Source organism: Rhinatrema bivittatum, chromosome 2, assembly GCF_901001135.1.
Source record: "Rhinatrema bivittatum chromosome 2, aRhiBiv1.1, whole genome shotgun sequence".
NCBI classification, from domain to species: domain Eukaryota; kingdom Metazoa; phylum Chordata; class Amphibia; order Gymnophiona; family Rhinatrematidae; genus Rhinatrema; species Rhinatrema bivittatum.
Window position 1 is genome coordinate 241,583,530 of NC_042616.1, and position 19,558 is coordinate 241,603,087.

Genomic DNA, 19,558 nt, shown 5'->3' on the forward strand with positions numbered 1-19,558 from the left:
GTCAGCTCACTGCCGAAGCCGCGCGTGGCTTTGTTTGGAAAGCTGATTTGGACTTTTTGCCCTTTTCTTAACAACAGAAACTTCAAGAGACTTGTAAGTACAACTTTAAATCTTTCTCTCGATCTCCACTGTAAGTCATTGAATTTAAAGTTTGACACAAGAAGGACAAATATATAATTAGTTACCATCATGCCTCATACAAAGAGGAAGGCCCGTATAAGGGAGGTAATAGCGTCATCTCCCTTGGCCGGCCTAAATCAACCTCAGATTTCCTCCTTTTTTGTGACTGCAACAGAAAATAACCTGGTGGACAGGGCCATTGGAGAAACAGACTTGGAGCGAGAGTCAGTCTCTCCGGCCGAAGCCATCTCATTGAGCCCCGGGTCTCCCAATACTCCGACCTCGCCACTATCTTCTAAGGGAAATAATGGACTTTTGGCTCTCAAGCCAAATGAGATCACTAATATGGGAGATGGGAAGGAGAACATTGCTGTCGGGGGTGTTGAGGAGGATAAGTCTATACAGAAATCAATTATTCCATCTGGGATATCTGAGGTTACTATGGATGTTATTTGGGCTGCTATTAAGTCTCTTGAGACTGCTATTATTAAGTTAACGAAAGTACATACTGATACTCAACAAAAGGTATTGGAAGTAGAAAAAATAGTTGGTATAAATAATAAAAAATTGGATAAATATGATGAAAGACTACATAAAGTGGAAGCTATTCAAAGTAATTTAATTAAGTCAGAAAATTCATATGAAAAAAGATTTGAATATATGGAGAACAATCTTAGATATGCAAATTTAAGAATATTGAATTTTCCCTATTTAAGAACTATAGCCTCCAAAGAAATGTTTAAGGATTATTTAAAACAAATTCTGAAAATACCAGAGCAGGCAATCCCTGCATTAGCAAAAATCTATTATATTCTTAAAAAAACAACTAAAAGGGACAAGCACCCCGAAATATCCATGAACCTATCGGATATCCAAAAATGTCAAATGAGACAGAAATAGTAGAAAGGGAGACTTTATTTGTCTCTTTCACATTTCCATTACAAAGGGACAATGTTTTGCAATTGTTTCTACGTAATAGGGTACAAAAATGTTATGGTCAACAGATCTGGATGTATCCAGACCTGTCAAGAGCAACACAGTTAAGGAGAAAAGAATTTCTTAGTATGAAAAGTAATATGCTCTCTAGAGGGATAAAATTCTATCTCAGATACCCATGTAAATGTGAAATTTGGTATGAAGACAAAAATATCTCTTTTATGAAGTAGCGGCGCTACAGACTTTTGTAGACGCACACCCCCTAAAAAGCAGTTAATGTTTGAGAGCAAGAATTATTAAAATGTTGCACTTTTCTTTTTTTTAAAAAATAGAGTGTGATAACTCAAATTTTCCTTATTAGAACTCGCTCAATAATTGATTCAATGTCTTGCTATTGCTATCATGTGATTGCTATATACTGATTGTAAAGGTATATGTTGATTAATTAATTTTTGGCTATTATAATTATCTGATAATATTTCGGTATGATGTGTACTTTGTTGTTATTATCAGTGAAATTGAAAATAAAGAATTTAAAAAAAATTAAAAAAAAATTTTAAAAAATTTTAAAAAAAGGTCCTAGCATGTGATGTCATCTGGGGCTACCATGAGGCTATTCCTGCCATGGCCCTTTAAAGAAAGGTGTGTACCGTGTGCGCTCCTAGGGGGAAAGCCTCAGAGAAACTGGACCGCGCCAAGCGGCTCTGGTTGCAAGAAGTGGCGACTGGCCACAGGATGCCTCTTCCTGTCTGCCTGTTTCTTGGAACACTCTGTTTGTTTTAAGAGGCGGTGCATCTTCTGTCAAAGCTTCTGGAGTTCAAGTCCCATCAATTGGGCTACTGGGAAAGTGGAATAGGCTTAGGTGTGCGAGGATGATGGCAGAACACTATGTAGAAGAGTGATGACCTAGTAGAGCAGCTCACATGATTACTGTTGCAGAACTCGATTCATGGGAGAAGGGATGCCCAGTTATCCTGCCGCTGGTTCCCATAAGCTCATAGGAAGGCCTTGAGATTCTGATTTATCTGTTCTTTTTGCCCATTGCTCTGGGGAGGGTAAGCCAAAATGAAATCTAAGGCAATTCCAAACTTCTTGCACAAGCTTTTCCAGAAGTGGGCCATGAACTGTACTCCCTGGTCCAAGAGGATGTGAAGGGGAGCCCATGCAGACAGATGTGTTGGACAAAATGTTTACCTAGTTCAGGTGCCAAAGGGAGGCCTGGAAGGGGCGTGAAATGCACCATCATTTAAAATCAATCCACCGCCACTCATACGGTGGTGTTCTACTTGAAAGGGGAAGGTCAGTGACAAAGTCAGTGGCCAAGTGGATCCAGGATTTCTTGGGGTTTGGCAGCAGCTGTAACAACCCCCAAGATCGAGCTCAAGAACTCTTATTCATGGCACATGTGGGGCAGGACTCCACATATCGCTTTATATCGGTCTTTATCTGAGACCACCACTAGTGATGAAAAATTAACTCCATGGTTTGGGTCATGCCTGGATGATCTGTCAAACGAGAGTCATGAGCCTAGTGAAGGATTTTTTGATGTAATCTTTGAGGAACGCTCATCTTCCCAGGTGACACTGTTACTGCAACAGCAACCATGATTCTTGCAGTATCAATGATATGCTGTGGTGGTTCTAAGGAGTCTTCAGAGTCAGAGTCAAAGGAATGTGACAGGGTGTCTGCCTGTTGATTCTTTACAGCTGTTTGAAATCGCAGTTCAAAGTTAAACTGATTGAAGAATGGTGACTAGCGTTAAGCTCTTTAATTGGTGGACACTTTGGTGCTGTGATGCAGTTAGCATGGCCTAACGAGCAAGCCCATTGGGCCCACACCTACAGCTGGTGGACATGCCCAAAGACGGGACCGGCAGGAGCTTTGCTTATACCAGCCGCCTCCCCCACAGGTTAAGCCTTTGGGTTTTGATGACCAGCAGGTATTTGGTGGGTCCCCTAGGACGGTCAAAGATGGGTCCCCTGATGGACGGAGGCTGGCTGGAGCTTCACCAATACTAGCCCTCGTTCCCCGTGGGTTGAACCTTTGGATACCAGGGCCGGCTGGGCTTAGGTGAGCCTCCTTATGTAGTCGTTGATGGAAGGATCGAAGCCAGCCCAGAGGCAGCAACTGAGAAGAGTATTAGTCTGTACTGGATGAGGTGGAGTCCCGGAGACCCGGGTGCCAATAGGAACAGAGTCAGGCAGGAGGCGCCTGAGCAAGAACAGGCCGAAGCCTGACTAGGCCAAGTCCAGGATGTAGACTGAGGGAGCGTCATAGGCAAGCCAGAGTCAGGACTGGCGGCAAGCAGGAAGTAGTGGCAAGACAGGCTGAGGTCTGGACAAAGAGAGTCAATGACGTAGTCAGGCAAAGCAGATTTCAACGCTTGGAGAGAATCAACGATGTAGACAGGCAATGCAGACGTCAACGCTTGGAGAGAATCAACAACGTGGTCAGGCAAGCAAGGATCATGTCCGAGGAAGCAGTCCAACGATAGAAGGAATCAGGAACTTGAAGAATTGCTAGGAAGCAACAAGAAGTGAGGGGTCCTGTTGCAAAGGCAAGCTCTGACTGTCAGAGCTTGCCTTAAATAGGTCCTAGCAAGTGACGCCTTCAGGAAGGGCTGGCAGCCTTAGTGTGCCGCGGGCCCTTTAAATCGATCAGAGGGGCGCGCGCGCCTAAGGAACCCGGGAGGGAAGAGGCCGATGGTGGCGGCGTGGCCTGGCGTCAGCGTCTCAGCCGCATCTTGGGCCCGAGGGGGCAACGAAGAGACCAGGGCCCGCCCTGGCAGAGCGGCGGACTAGGTAAGCAGAGATATTTCCAATGGCCCTATCTGATCATATGCCAATTTAGATAACGCTAGATGATTTTCCCCCACATAGCAAACCAAGGAGATGGAAAAATAGGCATAACATTGGCTACTTTCCAGTCTTCAGGAGTTGTGATTGTTTTAAATGAAAGATTGCTAATGATATGAATAATGTATAATTTCATGTTTTAGTTCTTTTAGAACTCTGGAGTGGATGCCATCTGGTCACGTGATTTGTTAGTTTTTAGTTTGTCAATCTGATATATTACAACTTCCATTGTCACAGATATATGTTTCAGTTGCTTAGAATCTCCATCATTAAAGAATGTTTCAAATGTGGGCATGTTGTCAATATCATCCTCTGTAAAGATCGAGGCATAGAATGCATTTGGTTTGTCTGCTATTTCCTTATCCTCCCTGACCAGTTTATGCTTCTTGGTCATCTAATGCAGTGGTTCTCAACCTTTTTTCTGTCCGGACACACCTGACAGATGGTTCTCACATGCGTGACACACTGACCCATGATCGTCACGGGGCTAGATGTAAAAGTACAGTTTGCATCCACGGGAACCCCCCTGACCCACAATAATGGATGTAAAGCAGAATTATGACATTCCCCATACAACTCACCCTACAAAAAAGATATTCTGGTTCTGGTGTCATCTCAGTAACAGCAACTCAAACTCCTTCTACTTCCAGGCTCAATAGCCCTACTTATGAAAAGACAGCAGTTTACCACCAATGCATGTCCTCTTGAGAAAACACAACAAATAAGACTGATAAAACTCTTACATGCTAGTAAAATATCTCATCTCGGTAACAGACACAGAACCGACATAACATACTCCCAGGATCTGTAGTAATGCACATAAACTAATCCGCACACAGTTACACCTGTATTATGGAATACACTCAAACAGGAGCAACCCTATCTATGAAAAGGCAACACTACAAATATTACATCAGACCCTAAACACCAATACACCTCTTATTAGGAAAACAGAACTAACAAGCAGCTATAGATCCCCAAACAGAAATAATTGTAAAACTATACTAATAAGCAGAATAAATGTTTCTAAACAGCTATGAACAGAATAACATCCAACAATTAAAACTCATAAAAACTATTAAAAATTCTCCAAACACTAATAAAATATTTCAAAAACAGCAGACACATCACATAATATTAAATAATTAAAATGGCAGTCAATCAAGAAAAATAAACTTAAAAAGCCACCGTTACTTACCCCCTCTAGCAGCTCTATAACTCCTCTTCCATGCAGGCCGTAGCACACAGCAGAAGCAGCAGTAGAGGCTAAGCTCTATACTCATGGACCTCTTCCTTAGTGCCCATGTCTCTCACACACACACCATATCAGTCATGCCCCCATGACCAGTTTCTGTCTCTCACACACCAATCATCTCCCAAACAGTCTTTGAAACACCCACCAGTCACCTTCCTGAACAGTTTCTCTCATGCCATACACACACACAGGCTTCCCACTCCCGTGTTCTACTTACATATACGGGCTTCTCACTCTCAATCACTTTCTCTGTCTCACACACACTCACCAGTCTCTCACTCCCATGCTTGTTCTCTCCACATGCACAGGCTTCTCATTCCCATAATCACTTTCTTTCTCTCTCACACACACACACACACACACACACACACACAAACACACACCAGGCACCTGATCTCTCTCATGCATACACACACACAGGCTTCCCACTCCCATGTTCTTTCAGATAAACAGGCTTCTCACTCCCATGCTGTGTCTCACACACACCCAGGTTTCTCACTCCCATGCTCACTCTTCACATGCACAGGTTTCTCATTCCCATAATCACTTTCTCTCTCTCACACACACACACACACACACACACACACACACACACACACACACACCAGTCACCTGATCTCTCTCATGCACACACACACACACACAGGCTTCCCACTCCTCTTTCAGATATACAGGCTTCTCACTCCCATGCTGTGTCTCACACACACCCAGGTTTCTCACGCCCATGCTCACTCTCTTCACATGCACAGGCTTCTCATTCCCATAATCGCTTTCTTTCTCACACACACACACACACACACACACACACACACACACACACACACCAGTCACCTGATCTCGCTCATGCATGCACACACGCACATAGGCTTCCCACTCCATGTTCTCTTTCAGATATGCAGGCTTCTCCCTCACATGCTGTGTCTCACACACACACACAGGTTTCTCACTCCCATGCTCACTCTCTTCACATGCACAGGCTTCTCATTCCCATAATCACTTTCTCTCTGTTACACACACACACCAGTCTCTCTCTCTCATTTCCATGCTCGCTCTCCACTGCACAGGCTTCTCATTCCCTGAATCACATTCTTTCTCTCATATTCTCTCAAATTAATATCTCTACCCTCATAAGGGCAATTCATTAATGCTTCAACTACATGACTGGCATATATGTTCTCTCTTTTAAAACCCCAGCTTCTTTTCTCTGTTCCAAGTTGTATTACTCCCTTGTTTTATTGTAACTGCAATCCTTAGCCTTCACTTGTTTAATGTTTACTACTATTATTACTATTATTATTATTATTATTATTAGGATCAATGTTATTTATTGCCTTTTTGTTCCCTATCCACTTGTTAATTGTAAACCGACATGATGCGATTTTTTTTGCGAATGCCGGTATAGAAAAACTTAAAATAAATAAATAAATATTCACACACACCAGTCTCTCTCTCATGCATGCACACACACACACACACACAGGCTTCTCACTCCCATGCTTTCTTTCACCCCCCCCCCAATAACACCAGGCTTCTTACACCCATGCTTTCTCACATACCCAGATTTCTCACTTCAATGCTTTTTCTCTCTCTCACACACACACACATCAGTCACCTCCCTGACTAATGTCTCACACTTTCACATACACTTAAGTCATCTCCTTGAGTGGTCACTTTCATTGTCTCTCACATATACACACACATCAGCTCTCTGACGAGTTTCTCTCACTCACACATGCTCTCAATCACACGCAGGCTGGCTGCTTCTCTCTCTCACTCACTTCCTCTTCCCCGCCCCTCCCCGAGCACAAATGGTAGCTGCCGCAGCCTCCTCCAGCCCCCGCAGGCCAAGAAAGAAGAATCCCATCGGCCGCGGGAGGCTCCTGCTGCTGTCTCCTTTCCCGATTACCGGCTGCTTCAATTGCTCGGGGGCCGATGCTGCAGCGGCCGCTGCTACTTTCACGCGGCACGGCTCTTTCTTCTTCCCGCGCACCGCGTATCACTTCCTGTTCCGGATCACGGAGGGGAGGGGCCAGCGCGGGAAGAAGAAAAGGGCAGCCACGGATGCCACAGCTTTTTTTTTTTTTGCACCGCTGCCGTTCCGCTGGGCTTGAACGTGCTGATAGCCCGGCGGCAACGGCAGCAGGGAAGAAAGAGCAGCGGGAGAGTCCGGGAACACGCGACACCCCTGCCGGTGCTTGGCGACACACTAGGGTGTCGCGACACACCGGTTGAGAACCGCTGATCTAATGGACCAACTGACTCCCTTATAGGCTTTTCACTTCAAATGTACTTGGAAAAGTTTTTATTAATAGTTTTTGGCTCACTAGCAAGCTTTTTCTCAAAGTCATTCTTGACCTAACTACTGTTTTATATCTAACTTGACAGTGCTTATGCTTATTTTCATCATTTGTCTCTGCTTTCCATTTATTGAATGATGCTCTTTTAGCTTTAACTGCCTCCTTTATCTCACCATTAAGCCACGCTAGCAGTTGTTTGGTCTACTTTTGACCTTTTGTTTTAATGCATTGAATACATTTTATCTGGGCTACAAAATGATAGTTTTAAACTATGTCCACACCTCATGCAAACTTAATTCTTGCAACTACTCCTTTCAGTTTTTTTCTAAATTCCTTCATTCTATCTTATTCTCCCTTTTATAAAGTCATTATGCTACTGTAGTAGTTTTACTTAATGTCCTCCCTCCAGTCGTCATATCAAATCTGATTGCATTATGATTGCTATTCTTAGTGGCCTCCACAACAATAACTCCTCATACCTAGTCGTGCATTCCACTGAGGACTAGATCAAAGTAGCTGCCCCTCTTGTCGATTCTAGGATTAGCTGCTCCATGAAGCAGTCATTTTTGGCATCTAGAAACTTAACCTCTCTAGTATGTCCCAAGGAGTCACTGACCCAATCAATACTGGGATAATTTAAATCTCTCATTGTTAATGTGATGCCAGATTTATTTATTTGCTCTTTATTAATTTTAGCTAGCATTGCACAGTCTGTTTCTTCATTTTTGCCTGATGGACAATAGAACATAAGACGTTGCCATACTGGGTCAGACCAAGGGTTCATCAATCTCGGCATCCTGTTTCCAACAGTAGCCAATCAAGGTTACAAGTACCTGGAAAGTACCCAAACGTTAAGTAGATCCCATGCTACTAATGTCAGTAATAGCAGTGGCTATTCCTTAAGACAACTTGATTAATAGCAATTAATGGACTTCTCCTCCAAGAACTCATCCAAACCTTTTTTAGCTACACTAACTGCCTTAACCATATCATTTGACAACAAATTCCAGAACTTAATTGAGTGAAAAAAAATTTCTCGGATTTGTTTTAAATGTGCTACTTGCTAACTTCATGGAGTGCACCCTAGTCCTATTATCCGAAAGAGTAAATAACCGATTCATATTTGACCTCTCATGATTTTAAAGACCTCTATCATAATATCCCCACTCACTCATCTCTTCTCCAAGCTAAACAGCCCTAACCTCTTTAGCCTTTCCTCATAGAGGAGCCATTCCAGTCCCTTCATCATTTTGGTTGCCCTTCTCTGTACCTTCTCCAATGTAACTATATTTTTTATTAGATGCAGTGACCAGAACTGTACACAGTACTCAAGGTGCAGTCTCAGCATGGAGCGATACAGAGGCATTATGACATTTTCTGATTTATTCACCATTCCCTTCCTAATAATTCCTAAAATTCTGTTTGCTTCTTTGACTTCTGCAGCACACTGAACCAACAATTTCAATGTATTATCCACTATGACACCTAGATCGTTTTCCTGGGTGGTAGCTCCTAATTTATCACAATCCGCTTATGATTTAACTTCTCTGAATAATTTTGTATCATCTGCAAATCTGATTACCGTAACCTCACTCATATTCCTTTACAGATCATTTATAATCATTTATAATCATTTATAATCATATCATATTCCTTTACAGATCACCCTATTCAATATCTACCTCCTCCCTCTCTGCCACCTACTCTCAAACCTCAAGCTTACCCATTACCTCTATGCAGACGACATTCAAATCCTTCTCCCAATTACAGAATCCCTTCAAAAAACCATCACTTACTGGAACGAATGCCTACAACCCATTAAGGAATTACTCTCAAGCCTCAACCTAGTATTGAATGCCAATAAAACCGAGATGCTCATTGTCTCTCAAGATCCCCTCACAATCTCTGCTAGCCTCTCTCTACCAAACGCTAATAACATGTTCTCAACTGACGTCAGAGACCTTGGAGCATGGCTTGACAATCATCTTAACCTAAAAAAGTTCGTAAACAATACCACAAAGGACTGCTTTTACAAACTGCAAGTCCTCAAAAAACTTAAACCCCTCCTTTACTTCTCCGACTTCAGGCTAGTACTACAATCCATTATATTATCTAAGCTTGACTATTGCAACTCCCTGCTACTAGGTCTTCCCAACAACACGATCAAACCATTACAGATGGTACAGAATTCTGCTGCCAGAATTCTAACAAGCACTAACAAAAAAGATCACATCACCCCAATCCTTAGTAACCTACATTGGCTTCCCATTAAACAAAGAATACTCTATAAGGTACTCACAATCATCCACAAAGCGACAAACAAAATAGCTCCCATCACGTTAAGCTCTCAACTCCAACCGTACACATCTTCTAGACCAATCAGAAGCGCTTACAAAGGAACACTGCATGCCCAACAAGTAAAATCATCACTGAGCAAAAGAGCGCTATCCTTAGCAGGCCCCCACCAGTGGAACATGCTCCCCCCAAATCTAAGACTTGAACCCAATCATCAAGAGTTCAAAAAAAGACTAAAGACTCTTCTTTTCCAACAAGCCTTCCCAGTCTCTCAATCCTACCAAGACGGAAAGCCTTCCCAAATAAGAAGCATCCCCTAATTTAGGTCACCGTACCAAGTCCTACCTTCAGGTCTCTGCAAATGGACTACAATCTTTGAGTTCTAAAAATTCGTCTTATTTTATTATTTATATTTTCCTCTGCAACTGGACTACAATATCTAAGTTCAAAAATTCAAAAACTCATTTTATCTTATTTACATCTGGCATGGTTAATATGTCACTATATCCAAGTTAAATAGTTAAATTATACAGATTATATTACACAATTTTATTAATTACAATGTTAATCTATAATATCTATTATCATTATGTTTTATTGTCATCCAGTTATATTGTTACATATGTGCCACTGTTCTATGTAAAGCCCCTTATCTTGTTGGGCAGTTTATTGTTATATGTAAACCGGAGTGATTTGTAGTCTCTATAAGAACCTCGGTATATAAAAAATTAAAAAATAAAATAAAATAAATAAATAAATATATTGAACAGCACCGATCCAAGTACAGATCCCTGAGGCACTCCACTGTTTACACTTATCCACTGAGAAAATTGACCATTTAATCCTACTCTCTGGGGCCGATGCAAAAGTAGTGCGCTGAAAGCGGGCGCTGAGAGTTCATTGCCCACTTTCCTAACGCGCCCCCAGGAGAGGTGTATGGGGGCATGATGCAATATTTAAATTAGGGTTCGTGCTGTCAAGGAGGTAATAGGGGCGAGGGAGCTTAGGGCAGGTCAAACATGACTCACGCTGTCAAGAAGGAAGATTTTTTTTTTCTATTTTGTTACTCCGACTTAATATCACCATGATATTAAGTCAGAGGAAGTACAGAAAAAGCAGTATTTTCTGCTTTTCTGTACAATTTTTTGGGGTGCTCAGAAATTAACATCTGCTCCAGGCAGGCATTAACTTCTGAGCGCAAAAATGTGTGTATTGGACGCACTTTTTTTTTTTTGCATCGGGAGTGAAAAATTAATAGCCTCATTTACATACATTTGCATGTGATGAGCGCTATTAATTTCTCGGTGCGTTGGACGCGCATCGTGGAGGCACTAATCCCCTAATTGCACCTACACAACCCGTGTCCAACTGTGGGTTAAACAGTGCGCTCAGCCGAGTGCACTGTATTGCATCAGCCCCTCTGTTTCCTGTCTTTTAACCAGTTTGTAATCCATGAAGGGACATCGCCTCCTGTCCCATGACTTTTTAGTTTTCTTAGAAGCCTCTTATGAGGGACTTTGTCAAATGCCTGCTGAAAATCCAAATACACTACATCTACTGATTCATCTTTATCCACATGTTTATTAACCCCTTCAAAAAAATGAAGCAGATTTGTGAGGCAAGACTTCCCTTGGATAAATCCATGCTGACTCTGTTCCATTAAACCATGTCTGTCTATGTGCTCTGTGATTTTGATCTTGAGAATAGTTTCCACTATTTTTCCCAGCACTGAAGTCAGGCTCACTGGTCTATAGTTTCCTGGATTGCCCCTGGGGCCCTTTTTAAATATTAGGGTTACATTGGCCACCCTCCAGTCTTCAAGTAAAATGGATGATTTTAATGGTACATTACAAATTTTAACTAATAGATCTGAAATTTCATTTTTTAGTTCCTTCAGAACCCTGAGCTGAATGCCATCCAGTCCAGGTAATTTGCTACTCTTTGGTCTGTAAATCTGGCATATTACATCTTCCATGTTCACAATGATTTGGTTCAGCTCATCTGACTCATCACTCTTGAAAACAATCTCTGAAACTGATATCTCCCCAACATCCTCATTAGTAAACACAGAAACAAAGAATGAATTTAGTCTTTCTGCAATGGCCTTAATTTCTCTAAGAGCCCCTTTAACCCCTCGGTCATCTAATGGTCCAACTGACTCCCTTGCAGATTTCTTGCTTCAGATATATTTTTTAAAGTTTTTATTATAAGTTTTTGCCTCTATGGCCAACTTCATTTTAAATTCTTTCTTAGCTTGTGTTATCAATGTTTTACACTTAACTTGACAATGCTTATGCTTTTTCCTCTTTTCTTCAGATGGATCCTTCTTCCAATTTTTGAAGGATTTTTTTGGCTAAAATTGCCTCTTTCACTTCATCTTTTAACCATGTTGGTAATCGTTTTGCCTTTGTCCCACCTTTCTTAATGCATAGAGTGCATCTGGACTGCGTGTCTAAGATGGTATTTTTAAACAATGTCCATACCTGTTGAACACTTTTAACCTTTGCAGCTGCACCTTTCAGTTTTTTTCTATTTTCCCCATTTTATCCTTACTCATCACACATGGAATTTCTATCCAATAAGATTCCACAATGTATTTTATTTCCTGCTTGACTTTATGGTATCCTTTACATATAGTGTCACTCCCCCTCCACCAGTATACCACCTGGTATAACAGTGTCCCACTGGTTATCCTACTTCCACTATATCTCTGAAATGCCTATAATGTATATTTCCTCGTACAAGGTCATGCACTCTGGCTCGCCAGTCTTAGTGTTCAGACTTCTGGCATTCGCATACAGACATTTTGAAGTATGTTTGTTATTTGTACTTTCAGTTCTCTTTGTATTCATAACTTGCCTGTTAGCAAATGATTTATTTATTTATTTTTGGTTTTTATATACCAGTCTTCCTGCATTAGATGCAAATCAAATCGGTTTACATTGAACAATTAAACTTGCTTGAAAGCATTACATGTAACAGAGAACATCTAACAAGAAACCTGACTGAACAATAATAAAAACATGAAGTTTGAAGTATTCATCTTAACTAGATGCCTTGCAGAAAACCAATGAGGAATTAAAAATAAAAAATAAAAATTAAATAACAGATGGGTGTGTCGAGAGAAATAGGGTTTGGAGCAATGAGAGGATGATTAAAAAGGGAGGATGAGAGGATGAGAGGGAAGGGGGGAAAAAGAAGAACAGAGGGACCATAAAGGTAGATAAAGAAGGAGGGATTAGAAGGAGGAATTATACAAAAAAGAACAAACAAATCAATTTTGTCATGTTAAGTCTACTGTAAGTAATCAGGGAAATGCCAGATTAAAAAGCCAAGTTTTCAGTTTTTTCTTGAAGGATTGCTGGCAGGGATCCTGTCTAAGGTCTGGTGGAAGAAAGTTCCAATGAGAAGGACCTGCCGTGGAAAGAGCCCTATTTCTTAGTGGAGTTTTGGGCAATTTAGTCATTCTGTTAGGATTTCGCCTGCTATCTAGCCTACCCTGCTGCCTTCTGCAATGATGCCTCCTGACCAGCAGAGGCCTCTAACAAGCTCTGCTTCCAGCCATCCGAGCCATCGCCTCAAAGGCCTCTTAACGCAGCCTGTTTTGCCTCCTCCGCTCCACCAGGAGTCCTCAGCAAGCTCAGTCTCCAGCCTTGTTCAGGTCCTCCTCACTGCTTGCACCACACCCAAACTCCAACCCTATGTAATCCAGCTCTGCTATTCTATCCTTGCCTTCTCTTGGAGTCTCCCTTAGTTCTCTGACCTGGCCCTTGTTTCCTTGTTCCATGCCTTGTGGCCTACAGGCCTTCTTGCTCCTTGCCTTATAGTCTATGGGCCTTCTTGTTCCTTGCCTTGTGGCCTTAGGGCCTTCCTACTCCTAGTATCTTGCTCTGTGGCCTATTCTGGCCTTACCTTGCGGCATATCTAGGCCATTACTTGCTTCAACTCTGTAGCCTGCACTAAGCCTCATATCACCATATGACTTCCGGGCCTCTCGTTGTACCTAGGGACTTTCGGGACTTTAGCTTTATTGTCTTCGGGCTTCTTTGTTCTCTGTTCTGTGTTACCCTAGTCTGCCTTGTCTAAGTCTTGCCCTAGTCTGCCTTGTCTGGTCTTGTCTTGCCCTGTCAGTTCCGGCATCCTGTCCTCAGCTCCTTCCCTGTCCCTGTCCTGTACCCTGCCTTGCTTGTGTCTATCCCTGGCTGTGCTCACTACCTTGCCTTGCCTCTGTCCTTTGCAGCTGCAGTTCTTGTTCTGTGCCCAGCTCCACTGTCCACCCTTACCAGCCTGTCCGAGTCTCGCTTCAGCCTTACCAGCCTGTCTGAGACTTGTTCCCATAATCCGGACTCACTAGGTTATATTGCCGCCGCAGCCAAGTCCTTCTGGCCCCCAGAACCTAAGGGCTCAAACTGTGGGAAAGGGAGCTGGCTAGGTGGAAGACCGGCCCTAGTTCTGCTCAGCATCCAGCCTTGCAGGCCTGAACTGCTCCTTGGGTGATGTACCCTGAGCTCCACACCAAGCATCCTGTGACAAATTAATTTCCCCACTAATGAAGCCTTAACCCATTTAATTAAAAACACAGAATAATAAGTTTAATACTCTAATTCTTCTTTTGCAAGATTTAAACACACACTTTTCCCAGCAAACAATACTCACAAGTCCTATTCACCCACAGGAATGTTTCAATGGAAAATAACACAAATAGAGTTAAAAATAGTGTACATGTGCTATTTTCCTTCCCCAATCTAAACATACCTCCTCTCATTCTGACTAAGAGTACAAACGCTATGGAAGACCATGAAGACTTTTAGATGGATTGAGAGGACAATTTTCAGACAGCCAACCAATTTACCTGGGTAGATGGTTTGGCAAATTGCCCTCATACTTGGGGTCCCAACACAACTCTGACCATAGAGCCCCCAAGTGGCAGAACACAGGGTTCAACTAGGTGGTGAGTGGAACTTAAAGTTTCCAGAGACACTCTGGGACCGATGCAATACCGTGTGCTGTGGCTAGCGCATGGCTTAACACGTGATTGGACGCACGTTTGGGACATATTAACATAACCCCCGATACAAACCAGGGATTAGCGCGTCCAACACGCCACGCAGTTAATAGCTCTCATCACATGTAAGTTCCATGTGGATGACGCTATTAGCTAAAACCCGCAATGCAAAACATTTCCCATGCAGCCAATGCACCCATAAAAACAAAAAATCCTGCTTTCTGTGATTTCTCTTATTAGTACTGTTGTGATACTAAGTAGGAGGAGCCTCATAAGGCAGATTCCGGCAAAAAAATAAATAAATAGTCTCAGGTAAAAAAAATAATAATAATAATTCTGGATGCCCAATACAAATGCACAAGATACATGGTGCAGGCTGTGTATCTTATGCAGGTAGTGGGAGAAAACAGATGTTCATATGGAGTGTCTATTTTTCCAGCTCGCACTGACAGCCACCTCTCCTGTGCGCCTTATGCTGAGGAGGTGCTAGGGATGTACAATTTTCCCTAGCGCCCCCTTTTGTGCGCAACCCCTCATTTAAATATTGCATCGCGCACCCAGGAGAGATGGCTGAGCGCCCGTTTTCTACGCACAAATATTTCATTGGCCCCTATGAGAGTGAGAAAGAAAAAGAGAGGAGTGTGTGTGTATGGGCAAGTAGCCCAGCATGGAGCTGGTGAAAACCAGCTAGCTCCCTTCATGAGTGATTCCACATTCCTGGGAAAGGTCATGCTGAACATCCTTGTGGATTTGCCACTCTGTAGGATATTTTCTGAGTCATCTCTTAGTAGTGTGGCCATCCCAGGGTCCTTCCCACCAGAGGTGCGGAGCACAGTAACTTTGAACCCAAGTTGGAGAGCTAGGTGCAAAGTGAAACCCTTTGCGAAGGGAAAAGGGATCCTCTTCTCTTGAAGAAAGGGAATTAGCCGTACACTGAAATCCCCTTGCATCTTTTAGAGGAGGCTTTTATAGCCATACCTAGAAAATTCTCTACTGAATTCTTGTATTGTAGTTCAACTGCTCATTACTGAAATTGACAACTATAGCAACTCAGTGTTTCCTGTAAAATGCAACCTGTGTAATTATTGCCTTGTAATTAAGGACAGACCAATTTGGAACCACTCCTACTGAGTAGTCTACTAGCATTTGGAGTTACATAACACGACTTTCCCCAGTTATCAAAGAGGAAGTTTTCCTTATGAGCCCTATTGGTTTGGGCATGCCAGAACTCATAAGACCTCAAAAGATAAGCAGGGTTACACCTTGGTACGTGGATGTGCGATCACCTGAGAAGATCTGGTGCAATGGACTGCAGATGGTAATAGCAAGCTCCTGCAGCATTCTGCCCAAAAAAAGTTGTAGTATGACTGTCATCACCCAGCTCTTGACATCCAGGAATAGGTAGAAAGAAGAGGTGAAACTGCAACCTCACCCAAGGTACTCTACAGCAACTAATTGACTTAAAAGATTCAGAACCCTACAGCCATTCCAGCATTCCCCCTGGAATACAAGCTACATAAACAACACCTTAAATTTGGGATGTGCAGCATGGTCTGCCAGTCAGACCAGATGAAGCATACTGACCGAGGTTGAAGTTTAACTAGACCTGAAAAAAGGAAGCTTCTCTGCTTGGCTTTTATTAACCTGTATATCCACACTAATATGGTTTATGTATCAAACATTACTTTGTATCTAAGGTTGTATTGCATTTTGCAGGGACACTAGTCCACCTTCTCTGTTTAGTATAAAATCCACATCCCAAATTTAAGGTGAACTGTTATATGGGACAATATTAGCATTGCTATTATTCACATTAATTGTGTCCAGTTCTGTGCTCCTATCATAACCCAAATTAGAAAACAAACTTGACTCAATTAAACTTTTTAGTAAATTGCATTTAGTTTCTCTATGTACCAAATACTAAATCTCCACCTTCACAACCATCCTTGCTTATAACAAACTTTTAAGTTTTGTCCTTTAAAGTTATTTATTTATAAAAAAGTTCTATACTGCCAATCCATAGTTCTTGGCAGCTCACAGTTAAACATTCATAATCATCAAGGAACTAAAAAAATGCATACAAAAACAGAAAACAGACATAGCCTTTGCAACAGACACTCGAGTGGAATTTCACATGGAGGGAACCTGTCAGCATCCTATTCTGAGAATGCCAGGGTAAATAAATGTTTCTTCTTGAATGACTGGTGGGCAATTCTTGTATTCGGTAAAAGCAAACTACCTGGCAACAGATACTGTAAATTCATCATTGGCACTCAGCCTGTTTGTTAAAGATTGCAACTGGGACTGCTGCATATCCTATCATAATTTCAGAATACCCTGGTGGCAGGCTCCTGAGTTGCTCTATCACAATATTTGATGCAGTGATAAGAAGAAGCTAAACTTGCAGACAGATTCCTTAGGTTGTGATCTGCTGCAGTGTAACACTAAACCACAGTGCTTCCGTAATCTCAGCAATCCAAACAGGAAGTTAAACAGGGTTTTACAAAGAAAACTCTCACCATCAAGACGCAGTAAAAAGAAAGAAAGAAAGAAAGAAAAAAAAGCGCTCATATGTACTCACTAACACCACAAACTTCAGTTTTCTCTCTGCAGCATTCTGATGAAACAGATGAAAGAGAAGGAGCAGGCAGCAGGGACTCCAAGAAAAGCAGGGGCTTGTCACCTTCATTCCAGCACGAGGTTGCTAGGATCGCCTGCTGTAACTACAACCACGAGCAGGAAAGCTCCAGCACATCAATATATAAAGTAGAAAAACAAAGGAGGTGGAGCCAACTGCAACGTAATGAAATGCTCAAATCCTATGCACGATTGTGAAAGACCCATAGTCAGCTGGTACACCATTTAGCACCTGTGAAGCAACAACCCCTACAGTACTGAACTGTAACCTGGCAAACAAAGCTAGTAATGAAACTTTCATTAGTTGAGCGTCAGTCATGCCTCTAGAATACCTCATTGTAATTAGCATTATATAACACCTCCAGGAATTCAGCTGCACATAACAATCATTCAACCTCCGAAAAACTGCATGTGTTTAGTTTTTGGTATTTTAAAAATAAGTCTATGCTCACTTTGTCCTCATCTACCTGCTTCCTGTGCTACCATATGACTTCCGGGCCTCTCTTTGTACCTAGGGACTTTCGGGCCTTTAGCTTTATTGCCTTCTGGCTTCTTTGTTCTCTGTGACTGCCTTGAGCGCCGAAATCGCACGGGCGTACACAGGCGTGCATTCATTTACTGCCGGCGGGGGCTGCTGGAGGCCGATTTCGCTGCCGGCTCCCTCCGCCTGGATCAAACGCACGCCCACCCGCCCGCCGGCTCCCGCCGCTGCCTGGATCAAACGCACGCACGCCCACCCGCCCGCCGGCTCCCGCCGCCGCCGCCTGGATGAACGGGCGCCCACCCGCCCGCCGGCTCCCGCCGCCGCCTCGATGACCGCACGCCCGCCCGCCCATGAGGAGATGGGGGATTCGGAAAGTGACAAGGTATCTATATATATATATATATATATATATATATATATATATATATATATATAAAACACTTTATTCCCTTTTGTTTTAATTTTCGCCCTGTGCCTTGCTTCGGGAGGGGTGGAACCATCCACTTCCTGGTACCTGTCATTTCAAATGTCAGTTGAAATGACATTTGAAATGACAGATACCAGCACACCCAGGATACTGTATAGGCACTGTATTAAGCGCCTATACAGTAAAATGGGTTGCGCGGGCCTAACCTTCGCCTAATGCTTCGCAGCCGCGGCATGCATTTGCAAGTAATTTACATAGAGTATCGAGCGGTAGGTGAAGAGAACTGTGCGTGCGGGGAACGAGGGTGCGCCCGGCACTGCCGCACTCTTTCTACCGCGGCCTTAGAGTATCGACCTGTATATTTTGCTGGGAATCGGTTCTACTATTTTCTGTTTTGCTGTTGAAAAATAACAAATTTTGAAGCTGAATATTATTATTTTCATCTGCCAGTTTAATTCTTTTAAGAAAAATAAAACCTTTACTTATAAAATCCACTATTTTTATTAATTTCTTATATTCATTCTACTTTATTTATTTCATTGTGAATTATCTGAGATACAACATCTGGTGAACTGTGCCTATTATTTTAAGGAAATCCCTTTTAGCATTACACACACTCGAGTTACTAATGTGACAGTGCCATATATCAATTCACCACCTCAGGCAATTTACACAACATAAAATTAAAGCTAAAAAGAAAACAAGCAAAGCCTTAAAACTGCAATAAATCTGGTGATGCCAAAGGCCTCTTGAAAAAGTTAAGACCTTTAAACATTTACAAAACTTAATAATATCTTCTTCCCTCCACAAGAGGGACCAGTACAGAAGAATGCTCACTGCCTAGTTTTCATTAATTGAGAAAGTTTATCTGAAGAACGTAGACAGCGGAGTGGGGGGCACATAATAAAGCAGGAGAATTGCTTAAATAGGAAGGTCCACCTTTTTTTTTTTTTAAACTTTAAATGTTAAAACCAAAATTTTAAAACATTGACACAAGTGAACTGGCAACCAGTGCAATTCATGTAAAAGAGGGGTTACATGCTCCCACAGCCAGTCACCTAAAACAAGGCAGGCAGTAGAGATTTGTTAAACTTGGAAAGTTTTGAGGTTTTAGCAGGGAATCCCAACAAAGAGAGAATTTCAATAATCTATGGTAGTCAAGACAAAAGATTGAACAATCAGTGGGACTCCACACCACACACCCACCCCATAACACATTCCCACCCCACCACTATGTCCACACACTC

The 19,558-nt window shown here is 42.4% G+C and overlaps 1 protein-coding gene across 2 annotated transcripts in view; it reads right to left on the reverse strand.

The window, feature by feature from the left end:
• ACPP (acid phosphatase, prostate) overlaps nucleotides 1-17,517 on the reverse strand; it is a 183,349-nt gene extending 165,832 nt beyond the window's left edge. For both annotated transcript variants that reach the window (XM_029589330.1, XM_029589331.1), the window contains exon 1: nucleotides 17,345-17,517. In XM_029589330.1, the coding sequence (XP_029445190.1) occupies nucleotides 17,345-17,452 (108 nt within the window). In that variant the 5' untranslated portion in view covers nucleotides 17,453-17,517. The remainder of the gene's footprint in view (nucleotides 1-17,344) is intronic.
• Between the last annotated feature and the right edge of the window lie 2,041 nt (nucleotides 17,518-19,558).